The 22,546-nt window shown below is 40.2% G+C and overlaps 1 protein-coding gene across 15 annotated transcripts in view; it reads left to right on the top strand.

The window, feature by feature from the left end:
- Window positions 1-22,546, top strand: part of svila (supervillin a) — a 77,179-nt gene that overhangs the window by 12,182 nt on the left and 42,451 nt on the right. For 7 of the 15 annotated variants that reach the window (XM_084938802.1, XM_084938801.1, XM_084938804.1 and 4 more), the window contains exons 1-2: window positions 15,875-16,669; window positions 22,338-22,401. In XM_084938802.1, the coding sequence (XP_084794928.1) occupies window positions 16,612-16,669; window positions 22,338-22,401 (122 nt within the window). In that variant the 5' untranslated portion in view covers window positions 15,875-16,611. Of the gene's footprint in view, window positions 1-15,873; window positions 16,670-22,337; window positions 22,402-22,546 lie in introns of those variants that run through there. The other 8 variants (XM_084938806.1, XM_084938803.1, XM_084938808.1 and 5 more) reach the window with 5 other exon arrangements.

Below are 22,546 nucleotides of genomic sequence, written 5' to 3'. Positions count from 1 at the left end.
TTTTGTTTTTATTTTTCACTTCTACAGATTTTATTTTATTTTTTAAAGTTCAGGATAATGTAAAAGATGCTTGTAATCATATTTAAAATTCAGTACTCTGAGGCTGTCTGGTTATTACTTTTTTCACAGCAGATCTTTTGAGTCCTTGCGTCATAAGGTGGTTTGGTGGCATCCAGAGGACCAACAACACAGGGTTTTCACTCATCCTAAGATAACGTGGGTTTAGGTTATTCTGCTGATTTTCCAAGTAGGCAACAGCTTATAAAAGTCTTCATAAAAAGTATTTGGGAATCTAAGGCAGAGTTGAAGCTTCCATAACCTTTGCTTCCATAATTGCTTTTCATAAGCTGTAAAATGGTAGTAAATCTCAAAACTTCAGAAACTTATTTGAAAGCAAACAGTCTATTCAGGTCTCACTTATTGGCTTTATGTGGTTAGCTTAGTTAATAACTAAAGATTGAAGATTATTAAGATTCATATTTTTCATATTTTTAGACCTTGTGCCTGCGTTTGTTGCTCATGATTGTTGGGCTGCGTCCATATGGGAAAGTAGCGGCCTCTGAGCTGTTGCTTTTTCTGGTTTATTGTTCCCCTGTTTGAGTCATCAGGGCCGCTGGAAAGAATGGAAAGGGATTCCTCCCCTTCCTATCTTTGCCGGCTGACTTGGTCCCCCCCCCCCCCCCCATTTAATTCTCGTTCTTTGTTGGAGCTGATTAGAACAGATTCCCATTTCTGTTTATCACCAGCTGATGTCAGGCACACACTCCTGGTTGTACTTCCCCTGACTGGTTTCATAGTGATCCCTTCCCAGAAGTCTCGCTTATTTGCTAACTGTTGCTGCCTAAACAGGTCAAGCACTTGTCATCGCCAAAAACCCACCCTGTTTTGATTTGTAAGCTGTGGTTACTGGTGAGCCACCATTTGATTCCACACTAGTCCGTCCAGTCCTAACCTTCTGACACTGTCCTGCTTCTTTCGTTTTCTTCTGACTGGATATTTTTCCTGGAGACAATCTGTTCATAAAGAAAAACTGGAAGCAGGGGAGCTATGAAAGGTACAGCCCACTCATCATGCTCTGGCCAATCATTTACTAGTTTTAGCTGCTCTCTTTTCTCATTTTTGTCCCATTTGAGCTGTATGATTGCTCTTATGTTGGACATATCCGCCCATTAATGTCCTTTGAAAGCCTGTTAGTCTAACTGGGGGCCCAAGCGGCAGGCTTTGGTGAAAGAGGGGTCTGGTTAGTGTAATGTCATTTCTGCTGCTGCCAAGTAGACATGTAGGTCAGTGGCAGTGTAGGATGATGAAGGCGAGATGGGGAGAGAAGACTGGAGTACAGCTGATAGACACAGAGGGAGCAGAGGGCCTGGAACTGTCATCGACGGTTGCTGTCAAGATAAGATGTCTGCTGTGTAAATACAGCTTCGGGGGAAAAATGCATCTTTTTATGGTCATCTCTTTGCTTTTCTTTGCAATTTTAACTTTTAATCAGACACATCTTTTTTTACCCCCACTTTTTTCCTTTTTGTTTGACCCTCTAACTCCTTTATCTGCCCTCTTTGAAGCTCTTATCAGCTATTTGACTGGCTATTTATGGCCACTGAGTGACACCTTGAAATCTTGTGCTGCAGTATAAGGTGCTCATGGAAGGTCTGGACCTAATGCACATTGCACTAGAAGCTGAAAGTAGAGACCGTGAACTGTTTAACAAGAGAAAGAAACTTTGAGTGTGCCGACTCATCTGGATGCTTACTGTGTAGTTTGAGAGAACAGAGCTGTGTTGAATGAAGGTTCAAGCTGGGCTCTGATGGGCATAAACAAGCAGCAAAATCGAGGTGAGGTTTGAAGTTTTGCTGTGTTACTGAACATGTGAATAGTACATGTCCACCCAGTTAAATTTTGTAGGCGGAGCATTTGGTTGCAAAATATTTGGTGTACTTTTTATTCAGTTAATGTTTTAGATGTATTCACTGGATATTATGTATTTAAAAGCTAGACGTCTAGGTTCAAATAGATTTTGAAACTTGTCACTTTTCTGGAAAATTAGCAAACATTTGGGAGATCCAGCTTTTGCTGGTTGTTCTCATTTTATTGACTTGTTATATTTGCTCATTACAAAAGTGAGACAGTGACTTTTCTTTCCTTAAAGTCTCAATGATATTCAGTCATGGAAAACAGTTGATTCTTTAGTTACTTTATTTATTTGCAGTTTATTTCTTGTGACTGTTTACATGTTATCTCCATGCAACTCTTCTCCTAAAGATTTAAACGATCATCCAGGTTTATTTAAACACATATTTTTGCTTAATGCTTTGGTTTTGTGCATAAAACCTGCTACAGGGATTCTGCAAAATGATCTATGACAAGAAGAAATGCCCTTCATCAATGTAATATAGAAGTAATGAATGCATTACAGAATTTGTTTTTCAGCATCACATTGAGACAGGATATTTCTTGAGCTTGGCATGGGTCAGAGCTTTGCTCTTAACAACAAGGGTAACAGGAGCAACTGAGAAATTCAACTGGCAACAACACGAAACATCTTATTTCTACAGTTGTAACATGGTAGGACATGCCCACAATACCTCACCTAAAAGGCGTCCAGAAGGCTTGATGCCCAAACCACTTCAACTGGCTCCTTTCGATGTGGAGGAGCTACTGTGCTTAAAGTCCCCCTTGAATGACTGAGCTTCTCTCTGTAAGGCAGAGCCCAGCCACTCTTGGAAGGAGACTCCTTTCCGCCGCTTGTATCCGCAACCTCATTCTTTTGGTCACTATCCATAGCTCGGGACCATAGGTGAGAGTAGGAATGTTAATTTCTTTTATACTCAGCTCTTTTCACCACAACAGATCTGTTCAGCTGCCCCAATCTGTCAGTCTTGCGGACTTGTGGACAAGACACCTAAAGTCCCTCATGTAGGACAGTAACTTGTCTTTGACCCAGAGTAGACACTCTACCCTCTTCCAGCTGAGAATCATGGTCTTGGATTTGATTGTGCTGATTCCAGAATCTTTCTTTAAAACAGGAGCTGCTGAGTATGCTCAGACTGCCTGCATGGCTGATCCTCATCAAAGGACATCAGCCAATGAGGGGAGAGGGTTTAATAGTACTCATAGTTCCAGTTTTTCTGCATCCTGGGGCATTGTTGTGGTCTGTTTGCAACTGTTTATGGAAAAACAGGAGTGGAGTGCTTTTTGCCCTGATTTTTCTGTTTTGCTGACAGTTCAGTGTGGTCGGGGCATGTTTGCAATCAGCATTCAGTTCTGACTTAACAAGGGGCTAAATTGAAATCACATTTGCTCCCACAGTTCTCTGCTGGCTTTGGAAGAGCTAATGTTTCTCCAACTGCTTTGCTCTGCTAATTAGCTCTGGAGCAGCTGAACCCCATCGCTCTCAAAGCTCAGAGCACAATACTACAGAAGCTCAAAGCTTGGTCCTGTGCCCACAGCTGCTTTTTATACCAGCTGAAAAAACTTTGAATTACTTTTACGGTTTACCTTTTCACACAGCCATAAACAAGCCAGAAATTCTGGAGAATGAGGTGATGTCAGGAATTAGAAAGCTACTGAGGCCTGTATTTATACTGTGGTTATGCTGCATGACCAGCACTAGATGGTGCTGTTTGCTGTAAAGCTTCAAACCACAGTGGAAGTATTTGTCTCTGACTCTGTACTCCAAAATATGTATAATAATAGTTGTTGTTATTATTATTGTTATTATTATTATTATTATTATTATTATTATTATTTAAAAAAAAAAAAACCCAAAAGACATGTAATGTTTTCTCTGCCTACCTACTACATGAGGCTGCCTGTCACGTTGTGCGTTGCAGAGCCCCCACCCTTATCTTTGAGTCTTTGAGTTCCTTCCTTCCTCTAAGTCTGTCCAAAGAGTGGACGGACTGAAAGGAAGGTGTAATAGAAAGATGAAGTTTTCTCTGCTTCTTGAACAGACTGTTTACAGACCTAAGCTCATTACTAAGTCCATGGTTTATGTGTTTGGAGACCAGTAAGATGACCTGAGCTTTTTGTGCAAAACAGACAAAATGCAAATGCATTTGTCTGTTTAGTTTGTGTACACTGGAAGGATTACTGGCCTGACAGCTGAAATTGATCCAAGAGACCAGCAGAGGTCTATTTTAGGGAGATTGAGTGCTGTCAGAACCTCAATGTCAAAGTTCTTAAACCAGTTTTGCCAATGAGTTTATTTTTAGACACTTTCCATTAAAAGCAAGTTAATTTTATGTCCAAGGCGCAAGCAAGGAAGAACAACTCCCAACTATTCCATACAGTTTTCTTGACCTCTGCAGCACTATACTGTCTGTAAGAGGAGTGGTACTATTAACTATTATTAATAGTACTATTAAGTGGGAATGTTTTGGAATCAGCAAATTCCTGCATAGATAACTGATGTTTATCAAAGTCACAAACTAATTTGGCTAATAACTCCAGATTTTCTGTCAGGTTTTTATTTATTTTTTAAAACTTAGGTCTTATCTTAGTTACCATAAGAAAAAAAGCACTTACTGCATTAATCTTTTTTTTTTTTTTTTTTTACGCTCAAAAGAATACATGCTTACAATTTCTCCAAGAACTACTTGGAGTTGGATGTTCCAGTTAAAGTGATGAGGGTTGTAAAGATGCCCTTTCTCATAAAGACTCTAAATCTGTTCTTCTGAAGACAGACTAGTTGTTGTGAACCATGCATGAACCACATTATTCAAAGGGAACAGATTGAATTCAGTTCCTGCAACGATTGCATCTGACCTTAAAGAAGTTTAATAGAAGCAAAGATAAACTCCAAAGCACACTCAGTAACTCTAAAATGGTAAATGGTCTTTTATTTATAAAGTTTATAAAGCAGCTGCTTTGTTTTCACAGTGAGCAATGAATTCAAAATTTTAATAAATATTTTATCAATTTAGAGGAGTGTCATGACAGCAGTCCATAACCTTTTTGTTTAGGTTTTTTTTTTTTTAAAAAAAGAAGGGAATTCAGGTTTGGGATGGTCAAATCAGTCCTTACTACAACTATGAGCTTTTTTAAGTTCCTAAATTCATCCCAAGTTTATAAATGTAAATTTCGATTACAGTTTTTGAGTGCAGCGTTTTCCTTTGATTTGACTTCCCACTGTCCTTGGTTTAATTGGCCTCATGACTAGTACTTGTGATTTTCATCATTTGATTGATCTGGCCTGCCGCTGTTGGACTGGGAAAGCACCGTTCTAAATTTGTCACCCACCTACCCACCTCTCGAGTTCACGCCTGCTGTAGATCTGGCCACCGCACATGCGTCCCTAAAGGAGGCTTGTAGATAGGTGGGTGGGGGGTATCTGGGCCTGTCAGTCTATCTTTATGTCCCAGTAGTCCTATCCCACAAGCCTCCAGAGCGCTGACCTTCCACAAGGCTTAGAACTGTTAGACCCCAATATCCTGGAAAGACTTCTGTATCCACCAGAAACACTTACTAAGGATCATTGGCTCTTTGATTACCTACATTATCAAGGTATGTTCTCTACGGCTAGTGAAATAATGTGCTTAAGTTACTTTAAAAAAAAAATTATTTTAATAATGCAGCCAAATATTAGATGATTTTGGGATTGTTTCCTATCAACACCATATTTTTTCAGACTTGCTGTTCTAAAATGTCATTTTTAAGTGGTGTCGTTGAAATACATTTTAGATTATAATACAGAGGCTTTAATAATAAGCCGGTGTATTTGAATGTTTCTCAACTTTAACAGCTTTAAATTGCACCAGTCTATACATGCCTTCTTTTAACAGCGACTTGTTGCATATTTTATCTATGATTTTTGTAGAAAATATGTCGGGTGGGAGTTATTCAGTGATTTGTTTTATCTGTGTACGTTTCAAGCAAACGAATGGCCTGAGTGAGATTTGGAATCTGGGGGGCTGGTGAGCTCCTCCATGTGTGATTCATTCAGTGGTGAGTGACTGGTTGGGGAGACTACAGTTGCTCATTGTGCTGCACCTGCTCTCGCTCCGTCAGGACACACAGACAGAAATAGAGCCCTGCCTAACAGGGCAACACACACAAAACATTTTACACAAGCTTTTCCGTTTATACAAACCCCATCTTTAATTATTACTCATGACGAGCTTTATCAGTGTTCTTGAGCCAGCTACAGTCAAACTGCCTGCAGGTGGTGTGTGAGGAAGTCTTTCTTAAACATAATTTTCATGGAGGAAAAAAAAAAACAAAATAAAGAAAACACCCAAACGATTTGGAATGAAATATTCAGGCTTCATATACAAACACTCCTGTATACATCATTTAGTCAGAAAAACCAGAGCAAAGGGAGTTATTTTTACCTCTGCTCCAAAAATACACGAGCCCTGGTTCACAGTCACTTAATTGGCTGAGGTCTGATCTGGTTTCCGACTTTGAGGAAGAAGGGAAAGCAGAGCGGTGACGTTGTGACCGTCTTTGGTTACACATTATCAGTGGTTGACTGTCGTTTACTTTTCTCAGCTGTTTGTCGTGATGTCAGACTTTCTATGATTTCACTGGCTGAGATCCAAAGCACCTAATCCAGGAAGTGTGTGTGTGTGTGTGTGTGTGTGTGTGTGTGTGTGTGTGTGTGTGTGTGTGTGTGTGTGTGTGTGTGTGTGTGTGTGTGTGTGTGTGTGTGTGTGTGTGTTCTCTCTCATCTGGAGAACTTGAGGCAGTGTGATTGTCTATCATTTCCTTCCAGCGACTTGAGTTCAGGATCTGATGGCTGGTTTATCTGTCAGGATGGATAGTTAGGTCCTGTGCTGTTCTATCAGAGGACATGATAAATTTGACTTGGACCTTTATTTAAGGAACAGGACGAGCCTTTATGAAGGGTTAGTGTTGTTCACAGCTTTATTTTAGCCTGGATATCCTCTTGTCATTAGCCGGGATTCACTAAACCACAGGACTGATGTATTAAATAGTACTTAGAATAGCTTAAGCTTTGTTTTGTTTACTGTTCTGTCATTACAGATCAGCCTTTAACCTTGTAAGGTTCCTTCGTTTGACATACTTTGCCTTTGTCAAATCACTGGATCAGCATGACACTTGGCTTCACAGGTCATAGCTTTACCTTTCCATTGTTTGGTTAGCCATTGAATGTTTTTAAGGAAAGTGATGATAAAATTGTGTAAAATGCCACTAGGAGTACACTGGCTTCCTGTGGCTTGTTTATAGCTCCTTCTGATCTTTCTGTGACTTTAAAAACTTTTTAAACACTGAATTAGCACTGTGCTAATGTGTCCATGTAACAAAGCTGTGTTTGTGCTGTGCCAAAAATTTAACGAGCCACAGATACTTCAGAAAGAGAAAACGTAAAAAAATATATACTAAGGACAATATGCATAATTTGAGGAGATTAGAAAGTTTTGTGGTGCTGAAAGCTTGTTTTTTTTGGGGTTTTTTTTGCCGTGAAGCCACTTAGATGCATATACACCATTCTTTATGTAGCAGCCAGAGTCTTGCAGGAGGCTTATTAGTCTTTGTGATCCCTTGTGGTGACTCTTGTTCATTTTTACTCCTACATGACAGCTTTTCTTTTATTTTAAAACCGCAAGCTCTGGGTCTGATATCTTATGAATGGTGATTTATGGAGCGCAAGTAATAGCATGTAGCAGGTAAAGTATTTGTCCTTGGCACTGACCTCAAATTTTGGTTTTGGACTTGTGCTCCAGCTGAAAGCATAGTCATTTGTGATTTTTGTTGCAGTTGTGTGTGGTTCAAATGTTCAAATCAGATTGTGTCATTGAATCCATGTCCCATTTTGGCTAGTTTCCTTGCATGAAGTCTGCCTGGATTATCTTGAAACATTAAGTGTTAGCTGCAGCATTGAGCTGTGGTGTTGGATTTAGTAGATGAGATGTAGCTGATGTAAAGTGAGGGTGAACTAACTCTATGAGAATGTACTGCCAGCACTGTATTGACAGTCTATCCACAAGTCTATATGTTAATGAAGCTCAAGAACGCATCTTAAACTGATGCGAATGTTGAAAAACTGGAATCATTAGGTTTGACACTAAGAGAAGACATAATTCCCTATGTTCTGTAAACTAGGGACGGATTGATCCGATATCTTTGTGATCCTGGCTCATATGATCGGATCAGTGAGCCCACTGATTGAGCCAGTCAGTGGGGCTGGACTCTGTTAGTCATATTTTCTGTTTACTCCAAAAGTGTGCAGGTTGCTAGCAGGGAAGCTAACACATAATGGAGGAATGCAGGAAGTTTGTAGCAAAGGACCAGCGGAAATATTTGACATGTGCAATAACTTTTCCTTGACAACAGTTTGCAATAGTTTTTAACTGGACTGCAAACTGTTGTCAAGCAAGTTGATGAAAACCTTGGACATGTTTTTTTTTATTTTATTTATTTTATTTTTTTAAACGTCTTCATTTAACTTTAACTTAACCCTGTTACTCTCTAACATTTTCTAATAAATTCCAGTAATGGTATATATTTTTTTGATGTATTTATTTTTTACATTCTGTTATAAAAAGTTAGATCAATTCTCTTCCTCAGAGATATAAAAATGAATGTAACCCTACTATTGGATCTACACTAGGTATTGGCAGATACCTTTGGCAGATACATGAAGCATAATCTTAATGAATCTGGAAAAAGTTGGGACTTTGCATCCGTGCTTGAAATGCTTTCAAGGTAAAGCGTTGTTCTTTTTGTTTAATCAGCATGTAGAAGTCAAACACGGGGGCTGACTTGCCACGTCTGCTTTTGCTGGCCAAGACATGACGATCACTGTTAGGAGAGACTATTTAGCAAAATAGTTGAGTTTATTTAGGTATTTCAGTGTTCTTAGCTGAGTACCTGTGCCATTGATAATGTTTATTCGGACATAGCAGAGCTGGACTACCAAGCCCATAGTTCACTGAGTTCCCAGCTCTTAACTCTGGAAATAATTGCATCTTGCCAGGCACTGATCATTGTAGCTACATTTGGTTCCCTTTACCAGTGGCAGCCTCCACTCTGCTGGCTCGCCTCACTCTTGGTCGAGACATGAGCTTTCCTCCAGTATCTCTATCCATACCCTTAAGCGTTCCCATCCTCCAGGATGACAGTTCCTGGGAAGGTGTCCGTGGCGCTTGAGGGTGGAAACAAATTCTCTGGCAAGCAGAGTTGATAAAGAATCTTGGTTCTGTAGCGCTCTCTCCTCTCACCAGATGTGCAGTGTTTATCACTCTAAAGCACACACGTGTTTATTTAAGAGCTCAAAGCTGTGTGTGCGGACGCGTGTACGCGTGTACGCACGCTGACTTGGGTATAGATGTTTCCCCAGGGCTCAGTTGGAATCGGGTAGTTTAGACTTGTTTCAGCTTTGCAGGTGCATCACATGCCTCGTGGGTCACATAATCATTGAGGAACAGATGGCTTATATAATTACATATTAATCCTAATTGCAGTTACAGGTATGGAAAGCGTGTTGTCCACTGACTGTTAATATTTTAGGTACTTAATCACGGGAGGAAATAATTCATCAAAATTTGTTGAGGTTCTTTTTTTTTTTTTTGAGTTATGTTATTTTCTGGATAATTTATTCAAAGTAGACTTCAGATAAGCTTGGTCACATTTATTTGCAGGTATTGGATCTGCGTTTGGTATCGGCAGAAAGAGAGAGCATATTTTCATATTTCTATACTGGCTTCTCTACATTGGCTTCTTGTTAAAAATCAGAATTAAATCTAAAATCCTTCTCCTCGCATATAAGGTCTTAAATAATCAGGTGTTATCTTATCTTACCGTATCACCCCAGTAGAGCACTTTGCTCTCAGACTGCTGCCGTACATGTAATTCCTATGGCATGGAAAAGTACAATGGGAGGCAGAGCCTTCAGCTTTCAGGCCCCCTTTGATAAAGCTTATAGTTAGGGCTGGTTCAGGTGACCCCAAAACCTCCCTGTGTTACACTGCAGTGGATCAAGGCTCCTGGGGGCTACCCATGATGCACTGAGTATTTCTTTTTCACTCACCTTTTTATTTATTAATTTATTTGTTTGTTTGTTTAAACAAAGATAATTAAAAACCAAAATGCAGAGGAAAAAACAAGCAAGATTAACAAAAATAAGGGATGACATTTTTCTAATGGCTTTATGGGAAATTAAGGTAATTAAATTATTTTCTACCTCCATCCCTCTAAAAAGTAATACAATATTAGAACATTAGTTAGCTCATGTTTTAGCTCTGTGTTGGGCCTAGAGTTGAGTTGCTGGAGCACTTCAGAGACAATGAAGTCTGCTTAAGACCTCTTATCTGTGTTATTCTGGGAAAGCTATGCTGGGGTGTTTGTGGGGGGTTTTCTGGGGGTTAATAGAGCACTATTGCCAGAGAAGGTCAGCGTTGCAGGATCTATTTTCAGTATAACTGTAAAGTTTCAAAGACCGTTCAGAAAGCAAGTTGATAACGAAGTTTTAAGATCTTGTCCAGGAACGTCTTTTGAAGTTTGAGGCCTGATATATCTGACCTGAACGGCTTTTCAGAGCTCAGGCATCCCATAAAGTTTCATATTTGAGTCAGCCAGCCAACTTATGTTAACACTAGCCCTTTTAACATATGTTGGGCTTTTTTATTGGGTGAAAAATGTTTAGAAACGGTTCTTCAGTTCAGTCCTTTTATTTCACACAACCCACCCACCTTTAAGGAGCAGTTGTCACTTCTATACAATTCATGAATGTAACTTGCTAAGCATGCTAGCATTGGATGATAAATTGGTACGCCACCATCTGGTCTAACTATTTTCACTTCTGGATGGGGTAGACAGCCTAGCTTCAAAGTTGCATCACAATTATTATTTTTAAAATATCTGCATATGTTGAAAATACTATACCTTGTTGAAGGTTGTTCAAGTACCTCCCTTTTTAGGAAGTAAAACTCTCACACTCAGACATGCCCGGCTTGTCTCCTTGCTCATACTATGGAACTTGGATGCAAGACATTTCTGTAGCAATGACCTAACAATGTGACATTTTCATATTGCATAGAAATGTGTGCAGATGCTATGAAATGGCACAGCCCTACTTCTCCATAAAACTGACGTGAGGCTAATGTTAATGATGCAAAATGAGTCCAGAAACCATGATGGGACAGTAGCTGTGTCTTTCATATATATTATAAAATATAACATTTCTAGGCACTCCTGTGTTTTAGTTGAAGAGAAGACTTTAAACCTTGTTTTATCATATTTGGGAGGTTTTGGCGTTTTTATTTTAGATACAGAGCTGTTCTAAGAAGGGTCAGCAGACCCAGAATCACTGTGGGGTTACATTTATAAGAACAAAAAATTAGTGATCATGGAGATGGGGATATTGGCATCAGTTCATGAGTGTGAAGTTCGTCTGATCATTTCAAATGGTCCAAATTAAAGTAGTCATAAGTTCAAAAACCTCCAATAAATTCAGCATCCAGACTGGGAGAGGAACCAAACCTCTTTTAAAGTAATCACTCTATATTGAGATCAAGTTGTCAGTGACATGTTGCAAAAACCTTCTGTCTTAACACACTATTTGAAGGTCAAAGGGCACCTAGAAGAATCTGTTTGCGTCATACTGAAAACCCATCATGCCCAGTAAAAGACATTTAACAACATGGCAAATGGAGTTTTATCCTCAGCCTCCCCTCCTTTAACTTCCTTCACGTGTGCATATGAATATCTTTACCTTTCATTCGGCAGCCCCCCTATATGGAATTTATGACTGTGATGCCGGGGTTGAGCTCTGTTATGTATCTGCAGAGACAGCATGGCCACATGCACTGGAACCGTGCACTGCTCTCTGGCCAGACAAAACGGATATCTTTCCTCGGGGATGCTATAAATCTGGACTTTATTTCTAGGAGCGCTGCAAAAGAGCCCAGAGAAAGAGAGTGCCTTGGAAAAACTCGCTCTTTTCCCTCTTTCTCCACATTCTCTGTCTTTAGAGAGGTTTTCCAACCGGGAATGTGATGCAGCCATTAGGCACTTCTCTCCTCGCAGACACGTTGGGATGCCTCTCCACACAGGGGGTCATTCTAAGTGCAAACATGTCCTATCTGGAAGTGTTTATCTAATAATGACCCCATGACTGGCTGCACATGTGAGCTTGTCCAGACTGAAACAACGTCCACCTTGAATGTGAACATCTGGGGAATGATGAGTGGTTAGGTGTGTCTCTGCTATTATGATATTAAGCACAAACTTCTTCACTCTCAGTCATGCTAAACTTCAAAAACGTAAAGTGTCTTTCTCACAGTGTTTAACGCCTTAACCTACCCATACATCCTCGCATTTTAACAACCGACTGCTTACGTACCAAATGACACTGTTTGTAGTACATATTTAAAGTATCTTGGGTAACGCAGCTTCATCTGAAATATTACTTTCATAACTTTAACAGTTAAGCTACTTTTCTTTTCATGCTAGTTACATTTCATTTGTTTTCATGGCTTAAGCTATGAATTGATTAGCTGACAATTTAGTTGTTTTCAGTTTTTATTGCTTAGGCTTTAATTGAACGCAAACTAGCAGAATGACTGCATGTGACAATTCAACTTATTTTAATACTTGCCCTTAAAGAAAAAAATACTGTGAATTATTTACTCCCAAGCGTCAGTATTGAGCTGTCACAATCTCTGACCATAACAAAAGCTTTGCACTCACACTGAATGCATGCTTATTTTGGCATAAACCCATCATCCCTAAGCTTTGACCATCAGAACAAATTCTCACTTCTCTCATATAATAGATGAGTTTTGATACTTTAGTGGTTTCCTCAAAAAGCTCTCGTTCAATAGAAACACAGTTGTAGTCAGAAATTTACATACCCTCATCATGGGCGTCAATGTTTTTCTGTGTGACAGCAAAGATGTCTTAAATTTCTATGTTCACTGCCATTTGTTCCAGTTTAGGGTCTCTATTCAACCATTCGTTTAAGTGTTTTAGGCTGGTTTATAGTCTGCATGTGAGCATTTACAGGAGCAAACGCAAGCTGGTTCCCACAGAGTTTCTAAGGAGAGTAAATGGGAATTGTTTTCTGTGTTTCATTATAACATGGATTTAAAAAGAGTTTAAAAGAAGTAAACACAGTGAAATTAAGCTCCTAGGACCTGGTGTCCACAGATGTAGACATCACATTTTGGGTTATTTAGACCAAAATACTCAATTTTGCTCTTCAAGGGCCTGATATCCACTTACGAGGACATTATACTGCTACTGTTCTATCAAAATTTTAAATGAATATCCTCATATGTGGCTCTTATTTTTCTTAAAAACAAAAATTAGGTAAAAAAAAATAAAAAATCTGGTAATTCTTTGTTTTTACATTCATTGGGGCCCAATCAGCCCAAATATCAAAGAGAAATTAAAAATGCATTACGTGGAAGAGTTCGGGTCTTAGGAGGTTAAACACATTGATTTTTAAATTAGGTAATCAGTAGCAGGCTTAGGTCAGCTGATTTGTTTGATGTTCACATTCTCCATATTTGATGAAATAGTTTTTAAAAATCTTTTTCTTTTAAAATTATTTTGTGTGCGCTTGTTTATACAGTACTGCGTCATCCTGTAATCCTGCCGAGTAAAATCTGATTATCCACCACAAAGACGAAGAAAACAAGAACAGTGCATCATTGCAGCAACCTGTAAAGTCTTGCCCAGTCAGTGAAGACTCATGATTGGTAATAACAGGGCAGAAGCAGTGGTTAGTGGTTTTGTTGAACTGATGTCATTCCTAAAGCCGATGAGTCAAAATCAAACATTACATACAAGGCAGACATCCAGATGGGAGGTAAGTTTTTCTTCTTCATTAGTACAGTTGCCACACACATTTAGAAATATGTGTGGGTGGTGTGTATGTGGTTTTGTTTTTTTCTTTTCTTTCGGGGGGGGGGGGGGGGGGGGTTGATATGTTGACATTAACGGCAACACAAATGGCTAAATGCACATAAAGAGGCTGGTTGACTTAAATTAAAAGTGCAAATTAAATAAATTTCCGCATGTTTTCAACAATTTATTGAGAAGTTGCTTAAAGAGGATTTTGGTTAATTATTCAAACCCTCTGACCTTAACTTCTGTAAACAGATATGAACATACAGAGACTGTAGGCAAAGACAATATTGAGTGATATTGGTGATTAATCAGATTTAAGCAGGCTTTGGTTTCACGCATTTGTAAACGCTGAATGGTGGATGGAAACGGATAACTGCCTGATGCTGTAAGCAGACCCACGGTGAGTGGATGAGACTAAAAGACGATGCTTCTGTTAACATATTCTTCTGATAACCTTTTCAAAAGGGAAAAAAAACCATCCTCAGCACATCCTCAGACCATTGATGGTTAAATAATTTGTTTTTCAGCACGAATCATTGCATAGTTTATCTAAAGTATATCTCCAGCCTTCATACCCTGTTACTGAAAGTAGGTATTTTTGGTCATGCCATGTCAAAGCTTTGAGAGTGCATGAAAGGCCCACTGATATGTAAAAGGCAGAAAGCTGAGGGTTAATTGAAACTTAGGACCTGAAATCTCACTTGAACAGGGAAGTTGCAGAGTGGCCTCTAGTTAAACAGCAACACTCATAATATTGTCGATGGGTGCTTCTTGCGTTTTGAAATTCCCATTTATCAGCAGTTGTGATTATCAGTAGCTAAAGATCGGCTAACGGCCAGCTTTGGCTGACAGTATCGGTGTCCTCTAGCTCCTCTAGCTCCTTTATCTCCTTAGGTAAAATTCACTTATATGCAAACTCATTCATTTTATGAATACACTGCATCAGTTGTCAGGTGTCTGTCAGTCTGCGAAACCACTGACATTGAAAGTAACACTTTGAGCGTTGCGTGCAGGTAGCGCTTCCTCCACCCACTCAGCCACGGTGTGAACTGGCAGCTCTGTGATGGATGTGTGCATGTGCGCCACTCACATGCTGAGCCAGATGAGCTCATCCTGGAGAGGGATCCAGACATGCCACCTCTACAGTTTACACACCATCGTCAGACAGTCCTGTTACATCTTAGCACACCTTTATAGTCCAAGGTGGTGGGAAAAGGCTGATTTATGTTCTTTGACAAATGTTATGATGTGATATCCTGGATGTGCTTTCGATACAGTCCAATAACCTAGTTTAGATTTGCAGGAAGTTTAAAAGAGCTCCATTGAGATGCATATATTTTAAAGAAGGTGGTTTTTATCCCCCCCCCTTTGACACCTTTCAGCCATTGAATTGAGAAACTGACATTTGTGGCTGGTTCCATCCAAAAGATCTGCTTTATGTTGACTGCTGTGTGTTTGGCGCTGACAGCTTTCTCTCTGTGTGCTGCAGAAAGATAAGATGCATCACTTTTTTCCCCCACAGTATCTTCTTAAAGGCACCATCAGGCACTGTGCCAGCCTCCCTGTAGTGCCCTCTCACTACAGTAATAAGCATGTCGTTGTCACATTGACGTATAGGTGAGGTGTGAGTGTGCAAGCACATTTGTCTTGTTCTTGGCAATCACGTAAAGCATATTCATACAATAGAATAGAATGGGTTTCTACATGCCATGACTCACTGTGTAACATTGGTTTATGTGGGCTTGAGTCACACAAACACGTTTGATTAGTGTGTTAAAAGGAGAATTGTGGGGATATCAATAAATCAACCTAGTTCTCTTCCCCTTGCACCTCTTATTAGTTGTTCTAGGAAGAAGCAAACTGTTGGTGTAATGGTAACATTAGTCACGAGCAGACACATTTCTGTTTCCCCCATTTCAGCTCGCACGCTCCTTCGTTCTTTTCCTGACTTTGTTTCGCTCTTTCTTTCTTACCTTCTCTTTGCCCTTCCCAGCTTTTTTTTTTTTTTCTGCCTAGCTCCATGCTGTTCCTTTTATTTTGTCCCTGCTGAGAGATGACTGGAATTTCTCATCAGACTGAGAGGGTCATTTGAACTTTCTCGTCTTCTCTTCCTGCCCTCATTATTTCCACTCTCGTTCTCCAGACCCCGCACTATTTCTCTTCCCTCCCTTTTCTGACGCTCTGCACCGGTTTCTTTGGCATCCCACTCGAGTGTGTGAGCCAAGGGAAGGCAGTGCTCTCGTGGGACTCTCATAACTATCTCTCTCTCTCGTGCATGCACAGTTTTTTTTTTTTTTCTCTCTCTCTTTCTCTTCTCTGAGGCTCACTCTGAAGCATGCAGGACACTTTGCTCCAGTCTGCAGTAGAGAAGGGGCCTAATTTTGCTCCCTTGGCTAATGAGCTTAGCCCATGCTGAGCAGCTTTTAGACCTGCAGGTTGTTGTTATTGCGGGCACCGGTTAGTCCACATTGGTTGGTGAGAGGAGCCAGAGCAGAGGAGTGAATCTGAGAAGAGGTGTAGTGCAGCAAAAGCTAGAGCACTCCTCTGTTTGCCTGTCAGGACCACCACTGCTTATGCTGGTACTGCGGCTGGGACATCTTTCTCTCTCCCCCTCCCTCCCTCTATCCTGCTTCTCTCTAATACTACCTGACTCACCTCTCCCTCCCTCTCTGCCTGTCCCGGAGCACTGACGGAGTACTTTTGTAGCTGCATCACTTCTCGGTCAGCTGTTCTGTCTTCCCGTGTCTTTCACTTCTTTTCTGTCTTAAACTCTCACCTGACTCTGTTGCCAAAATGTACCGGAATCCATGGATCTCGAATTACCTGAGTCACGTCAAGTTCTGCAGCCAAGGTAAGTGCAGTGACTTAGGGCTCTGCAGCTCAGATTTTGTAGCTCAGGCAGAGAGCTTGGGGACAGGTTACTCTGGTTTGGGCTGTTGGGACTCTAAGCTCGTAGAAGTTGGCAGGCAACAAACCGCAGACTCCCTTCCTCTCTGCTCACTGTCCTGCTTTCCAGCCAGCTGTCCTTGCACTGCAGCTGTAGCCTCCAAGGACACTATGTAAAGATGAGGGATTCTTAATACTGCAGGGGGCTGTTTTATGTAGGAAGCTATTTCAAGGCTCCATAGCTACTTGGACGTTTGAAAAAGTAGTTTTATGGATGTGTTGTGAAGGTGTATATGGTTTTGCACTGAATTAAACAAAATTTACTGACTTTGGAACATTTGGGTCATTAGGAGTATTCAGTAGTTTTTTTTTTTTTCGTTTTTTTTCAGTCTAGATACAGAGATAGATATGGAGAAATATAGATAGAGATGGATATAGAGATAGAGATAGACACAGAGATGCTATATGGATATGATCTGTTGCACAGCACTTAAGCACTGTGTCATAAGAGAGCAGTGAATAGCTGAGCTCAGTAAGCTGTTAAAGACGGTCTCCATGTGCAGGGAAAAAAGGAGAACCTGGTAATCAGGACAAAGTAACTATTTTTAAGCAAGACATGGGGTGTTGCAGAAATATCTACTTTCAACATATTTTTGTACTTCACACAATTTATTTGACTAAATGTTTTCACTACACATGTCCTTCATTTATAACAGCGAATTGTCAGAGAAGCTAGTAGTGTCTGATCTGTCAGTATTGTCATTTATAAAAGCTGAAAAATGAAAGGGTCATTGCATAGGTTGACCAACAGAGGGCACACTGCAACTTCACTGCTGGCAAAAACTTTGTTAAAATTTTTGCTTCAGAACTTGAGTTTCTTGTTTAAGGTCAGCTCTTTCAGACGAAATTTGTGAACTGGACAAGAACAGCATTCAGTGAAAAGCCAGCAAATATGTCGCAAAACGCCATTTCAAAACGACAACCTCCTTAAAACTTGTATCATTGACTTTAAACTGCAGAACGATGGTATTTAAAGACAAACTTTAGCAGCAATGAATGATTTCATGTCAATCATTAATCAACAATTTTGAATTCGAAAGGTTTGAATAGAACGCAAAGCTTGGTCTACTGCTCTAAATGACCCAATTATTCATGTCTTTGTAATATATAAATGTCATATTGTGTATATCAGAAGCACTGGCTGAAGTCCTGACAGGTACAAACATGTGAGAAGTACTGACATGTTTGTACCTGTCAGTACTCAGCATTAGAGACAATGTGGCATCACAGATTAATATTATCACTGTTAAGGTCTATGTTACAGTTTTTGCATTCTTTCCTTCACCCTGTTTATACACCCACTGATTGGCCACTAGTTGATACCTGTGTTTGTCTGAGTGCATCTCATTATATTTTCTAACTGACACCTGAGTGTTTAGATCTGCTTGTCTGTGTTAAGATGGATGTGAATCTGCAGCAGGTGGCCCTCAGTGTCAGGCTTTTATGTGAGCATACAGAATAGTCTTGTGTTGTTCGGAGGAGGATGTGCTTTGAAGCTTGTTTGAGGAGTTTAGGTTGTAGAAGTACGCTTTCATTCAGACTTTGCAGCTGAACTGCTTTTATAGTCATTAATACTAGTGTTTAAGACCTAATTGGCTTATTGTGGCATCCCTGTGCTTAGAACACTGTTTGGTAGCAGTGGCCTCACCTAATTTCTGTCTCTCCATCTGTTTTTTTTTTTTTTCCCCTCAATGCCTTAATTCTTAAGCTCCTGTTAGTGTGGAGGCTTTAGTTGCAGCTTGAGAATCCCAGCACACAGAATCGGTGGGCAACTGGAAAATTGGTGGGGGGTGTTGAGACTTAAATGTCAGGCACTTCAGGTGTGATGTAATTCATACAGATAAAGGGTGGTTACTTTTGGGCCTGCTGTAATCCCAGGAATCAAAGTTAATCCTGGATCGTAAATTAGACATATGGTCAGCCACTGATGCCTCTTTGGCTGCCACACTGGGTGTATTGTGGGTTAAGACATGGAGCTTTAGCCTCATGTTACTGTCAAGTTTATCAGAGCCTTCCCAAAGTTAACTTAGCTTCTTTGTTAACAGACAGTGTTATACAACAACCTTTGATACCATCACATAAAAGGCTTGTACACTTCAGAACCTCAATGACACTCCACTGAATCGTGAAATGATTTTATCCTCATGTTTTATCAGCATCAAGCTGCCTTTACAGCCTCGTCGACACACACGGGGCACAGTGCTGAGGAATTCCTGGCGTATTCCCTTGCGGCTATAGCAGCCATAGTGTTTCTGTAGATTACAGCCAGCATCAAAGGCTGTGCGACATCTGTGATCTTTGTGGAGGTTTTTATGCCTGTGTCTGGAATGACGAATGAATTGAGGCCCTTTCTGGGAACCGTGGGGATGGTGGTGGAGGGTGGTGTCACTCCTGATGGACCACATGCCACAACATATAGAGTATATGAGGTGTAAAAGGAGTACAGGTCTGGTTTGTGAAGAATTAAGTCTGAGACTTCACAATAGCATAAGACGGCTGCCCCCAAGGGTAAGAAGGCGCGGGTTATTTGTTGCAAAAGCAGCTAGTTAAACTTTACATCTGGTTTTGTTTTACACTATAATTTAAATGGAAATTAAGATACTTTTCAGTTTTGTTATTCCTAAACATTTAAATCCACTGACCACTTACATTATAGACATCTGAAAAGCATGAATGATGCCAAGAACAATTGGGGTAAGGTGGACGAGTACTGAAACCGGTGTGGTTCATCACGCACGCACACTTTCATATCTTAGTGAGGACATCTAATTGGCAATGCTTTCTCTAGTGGCTTACTCTAGCCATGAAAAATTAATGTCTAACCCTTACCTTATACCTAACCATAACCCAACTGTAGCCCTGGCACTAAAACCACATTTTGAGCCTCAAAAATGCCTTCGAACAAGCCTGATTATTATTTTTTTATTATTATTTCTTATCAAAATGTTAGTAAATTAACTCCTTTATTCTCATGTATTTCCAGTTTACTCATTAAATTAACAGTATTAGACATCTTTACATTTCATCAGACTTCACCTCCTTTAACCTGGCATTCATGGCTCCATGTGGGTATCACAGTACAGAAAGATGAAATGGCGATACAATATTGTGGATGTTTTTAAAGTAATCTTGTGGTTGCTGTGGCTGTGGTAGTCTGTATTAAGACACCCAACAATTTGTATCAATTTAGTATGGTTATGTAAAAGATAGCATTAGTTGTGGAGAAAGGGTAAACAATCACTTTCTTTCTTTCTTTATGCTTCTTGAACAAGCAGTGGGATATAAGACACACGTTGGCTTTTTACCAATAACAAAGGTTTTGATTTCAGTTAAATTACGAGGAGTTGTAATTGTTAGCTCTGGATAAATGTTGTCTTTCACTTCACCTCAATTGTCTTCACCATGGCTATTAGCTGTGGTGTGTGGAGCTCAACATAGCCTTCACTTATTGAAGAGTTTTGGAACCTAACTGTGACAGTTGAGCCCAACTCAGTCACATGTTTAGTTTGGCATCTGGACCAGAGCTGGAAGGCTGCTCTCCAGTACAGCAGTCTAATATTCAACACTACTTGTTTAAAGAAGGCTACATTTGTAAAGTCATCCACATGTTAAGTGATACTGCTTCATGTATCATCAATATCGCGTATTGCTTTGTAGCTGACGTTTGGTCAATAGTGGTCATTCCATTGTGTAGAAAACTCTATTGCATTTATTTATAGCTTTAACTCAAAGTTGTGAGAAGCTTAATTCAGGACTGTCTCATTTTCTATTGCTAATGGAAATCTCAACAACTGTAATTTAAAAAATACTGAATAATAGGTGCATACCAAAAAACATATACAAGATGAATTAGACATATAGCTAAGCTTTTAAAAAAAAAATACTGTTTGAAAGGAGAAAACCACCGAACACGAATGCCTTACCGTTTCAAGTGTGAAGCACGGTGGAGGGAGCATCGTAGTCATGAGGGAGCAATGGATTCAGCTTTTTATAGGAGAAAACCAGGATATCAGTTCTAGATCTGAATCTCGGGGGAAAAATGGAATGATGAAAACACTTTGACCCAAAGAGCACAACTAAATTAAGAAAAAAAAAAAAAAGGCCTAGTCCTGACCTTAATCTGTCTGAGATGATATCACAGAAATATCAAGAAATAATAGCTTCCTCAACCTTTTGCTGGTCTCAAAAATTAGATGTTCAAAAGTCTGTTACTGCCAAAGATTAAGTTGCAATTAAGCTTGTATAAAATCTAAACTTCATCTATGTGTGATCAGTAAAGAGACTTTATATCTGCTTGAATGATGTTGACTTAATCTTTTGGACTCTGGTCAAAAGAAAACGCAGTCAACTCTGATGAATAAGATTATCATTCAAGGCTCACTGTGTTTCAGCAGCCCTATTCCATCCAGCTGAAACAATACTCAACTACCCCTAAACCCATACCCACACACCACCTTCTCCAAATAGGCCTCCTTTCTTCTCAAATGTCTCAGATGATGTTTTGCTTAAGTAGGAGGGATTGAAAGCATCAACCCAAACATCTTTAACAGGGACTAACAGATCTGGAATGGGGAAAGGAGGGGCGGGGGTTAGTTTGAGGTGGGTAGCCACTGGGGAGATGTTAGGGGTTTGGGTGGAGCAGTGGGCAAGTTTAATGGGGGGGGGGGATTTGACCTTGAGGTGAACTCGGAGGGGATGGAAGTGGGACCACATGTTTCTCCCGAAATTGCACAGCTCTGGCTACTCAGAGGTCCAAGTGCAGCCAGAACCGCACGTTTGAGGTTTAGAGCAAATAGCAAGCATAGATGTTCCCTACAGGGATGTGTTGCACAACTTGGGCTCCTCATGAGACTGTTGTGATGTTTAATACCCACTAATGCCCCATTTTGGTGGGATGGGGGGTACTGAGGCTGTATTTCTCTGTAGGCAGGCGTTTATACCACATTGTTCCCGTGTTTACCGACTTGATTTTTCTTCCTAATACACACCAGACTGTAGAAAGTTGGATTGTGTATGTAATTAGGTTTTATCACACAGTATGCTTCTGAGGGCTGAGGAAACTATCTGTGCTCTCTGTATTCCTGGAGGGTGCAGTGTAGAAATGCTACCCACTGACAATGATCCCATCTGCACTGCAACTTTGATGTGTGGTGAAACTGCACTGTACACAGGCCGTCAAACGCTCTGATGTATGACCTCATGCACAACACATAGACTGATGCTTAAGAAGGAGACAGTGTGTCTGAATATGAATGCAACAATGATTTATGTGTCTGTCTGGTGTTTCTTGGGATGGAGGTGTGTGTGTGTGTGTTTTAACTAACATAGACTACTTATTGTGCGATATGATTCAGTGGGGCAGGTAGATTGTTTTCCACATTGTTCGTTTTCTCTGTGGAAGGCCTCTTAATTAATGTGGTCCTGTGCCAAGGAGCTGCAGAGAGAGCTGCTTCACGTTAACATGCCTAAGCTGCTCTGATCATCTGTTCATCTGAAGACACAACCCCGGGTTCAAAGTGAAAATAATGGACAGTGGAACATGAATAAATGTTACTCTTTTCTTCTGTCCACAGGAATTGGGAGTGAGAACCCCATTAAACTAAGCAATCCCAGATTGCTACAGAAGAGAGCATTGAGGTAAGATGTGCAAAAAGACCTTTAAAAAGTAAAGGTGCTACTTACAAATGTAGCAAACAGGCATCATGCTCCTGCAGGGGAGCTCAAATCCATGACTGATAGTGTTTCCTTGTGTTTGTGTCAGGTATGTCATGTGTTTCGGATC

This window comes from Perissodus microlepis, chromosome 9 (genome assembly GCF_051167445.1).
Source record: "Perissodus microlepis isolate ML-2025 ecotype Zambia chromosome 9, ASM5116744v1, whole genome shotgun sequence".
In the NCBI taxonomy this organism is placed as follows: Eukaryota; Metazoa; Chordata; class Actinopteri; order Cichliformes; family Cichlidae; genus Perissodus; species Perissodus microlepis.
The sequence above is the reverse complement of the archived record's forward strand: the minus strand, read 5'-3'. Positions and strand labels throughout refer to the sequence as shown.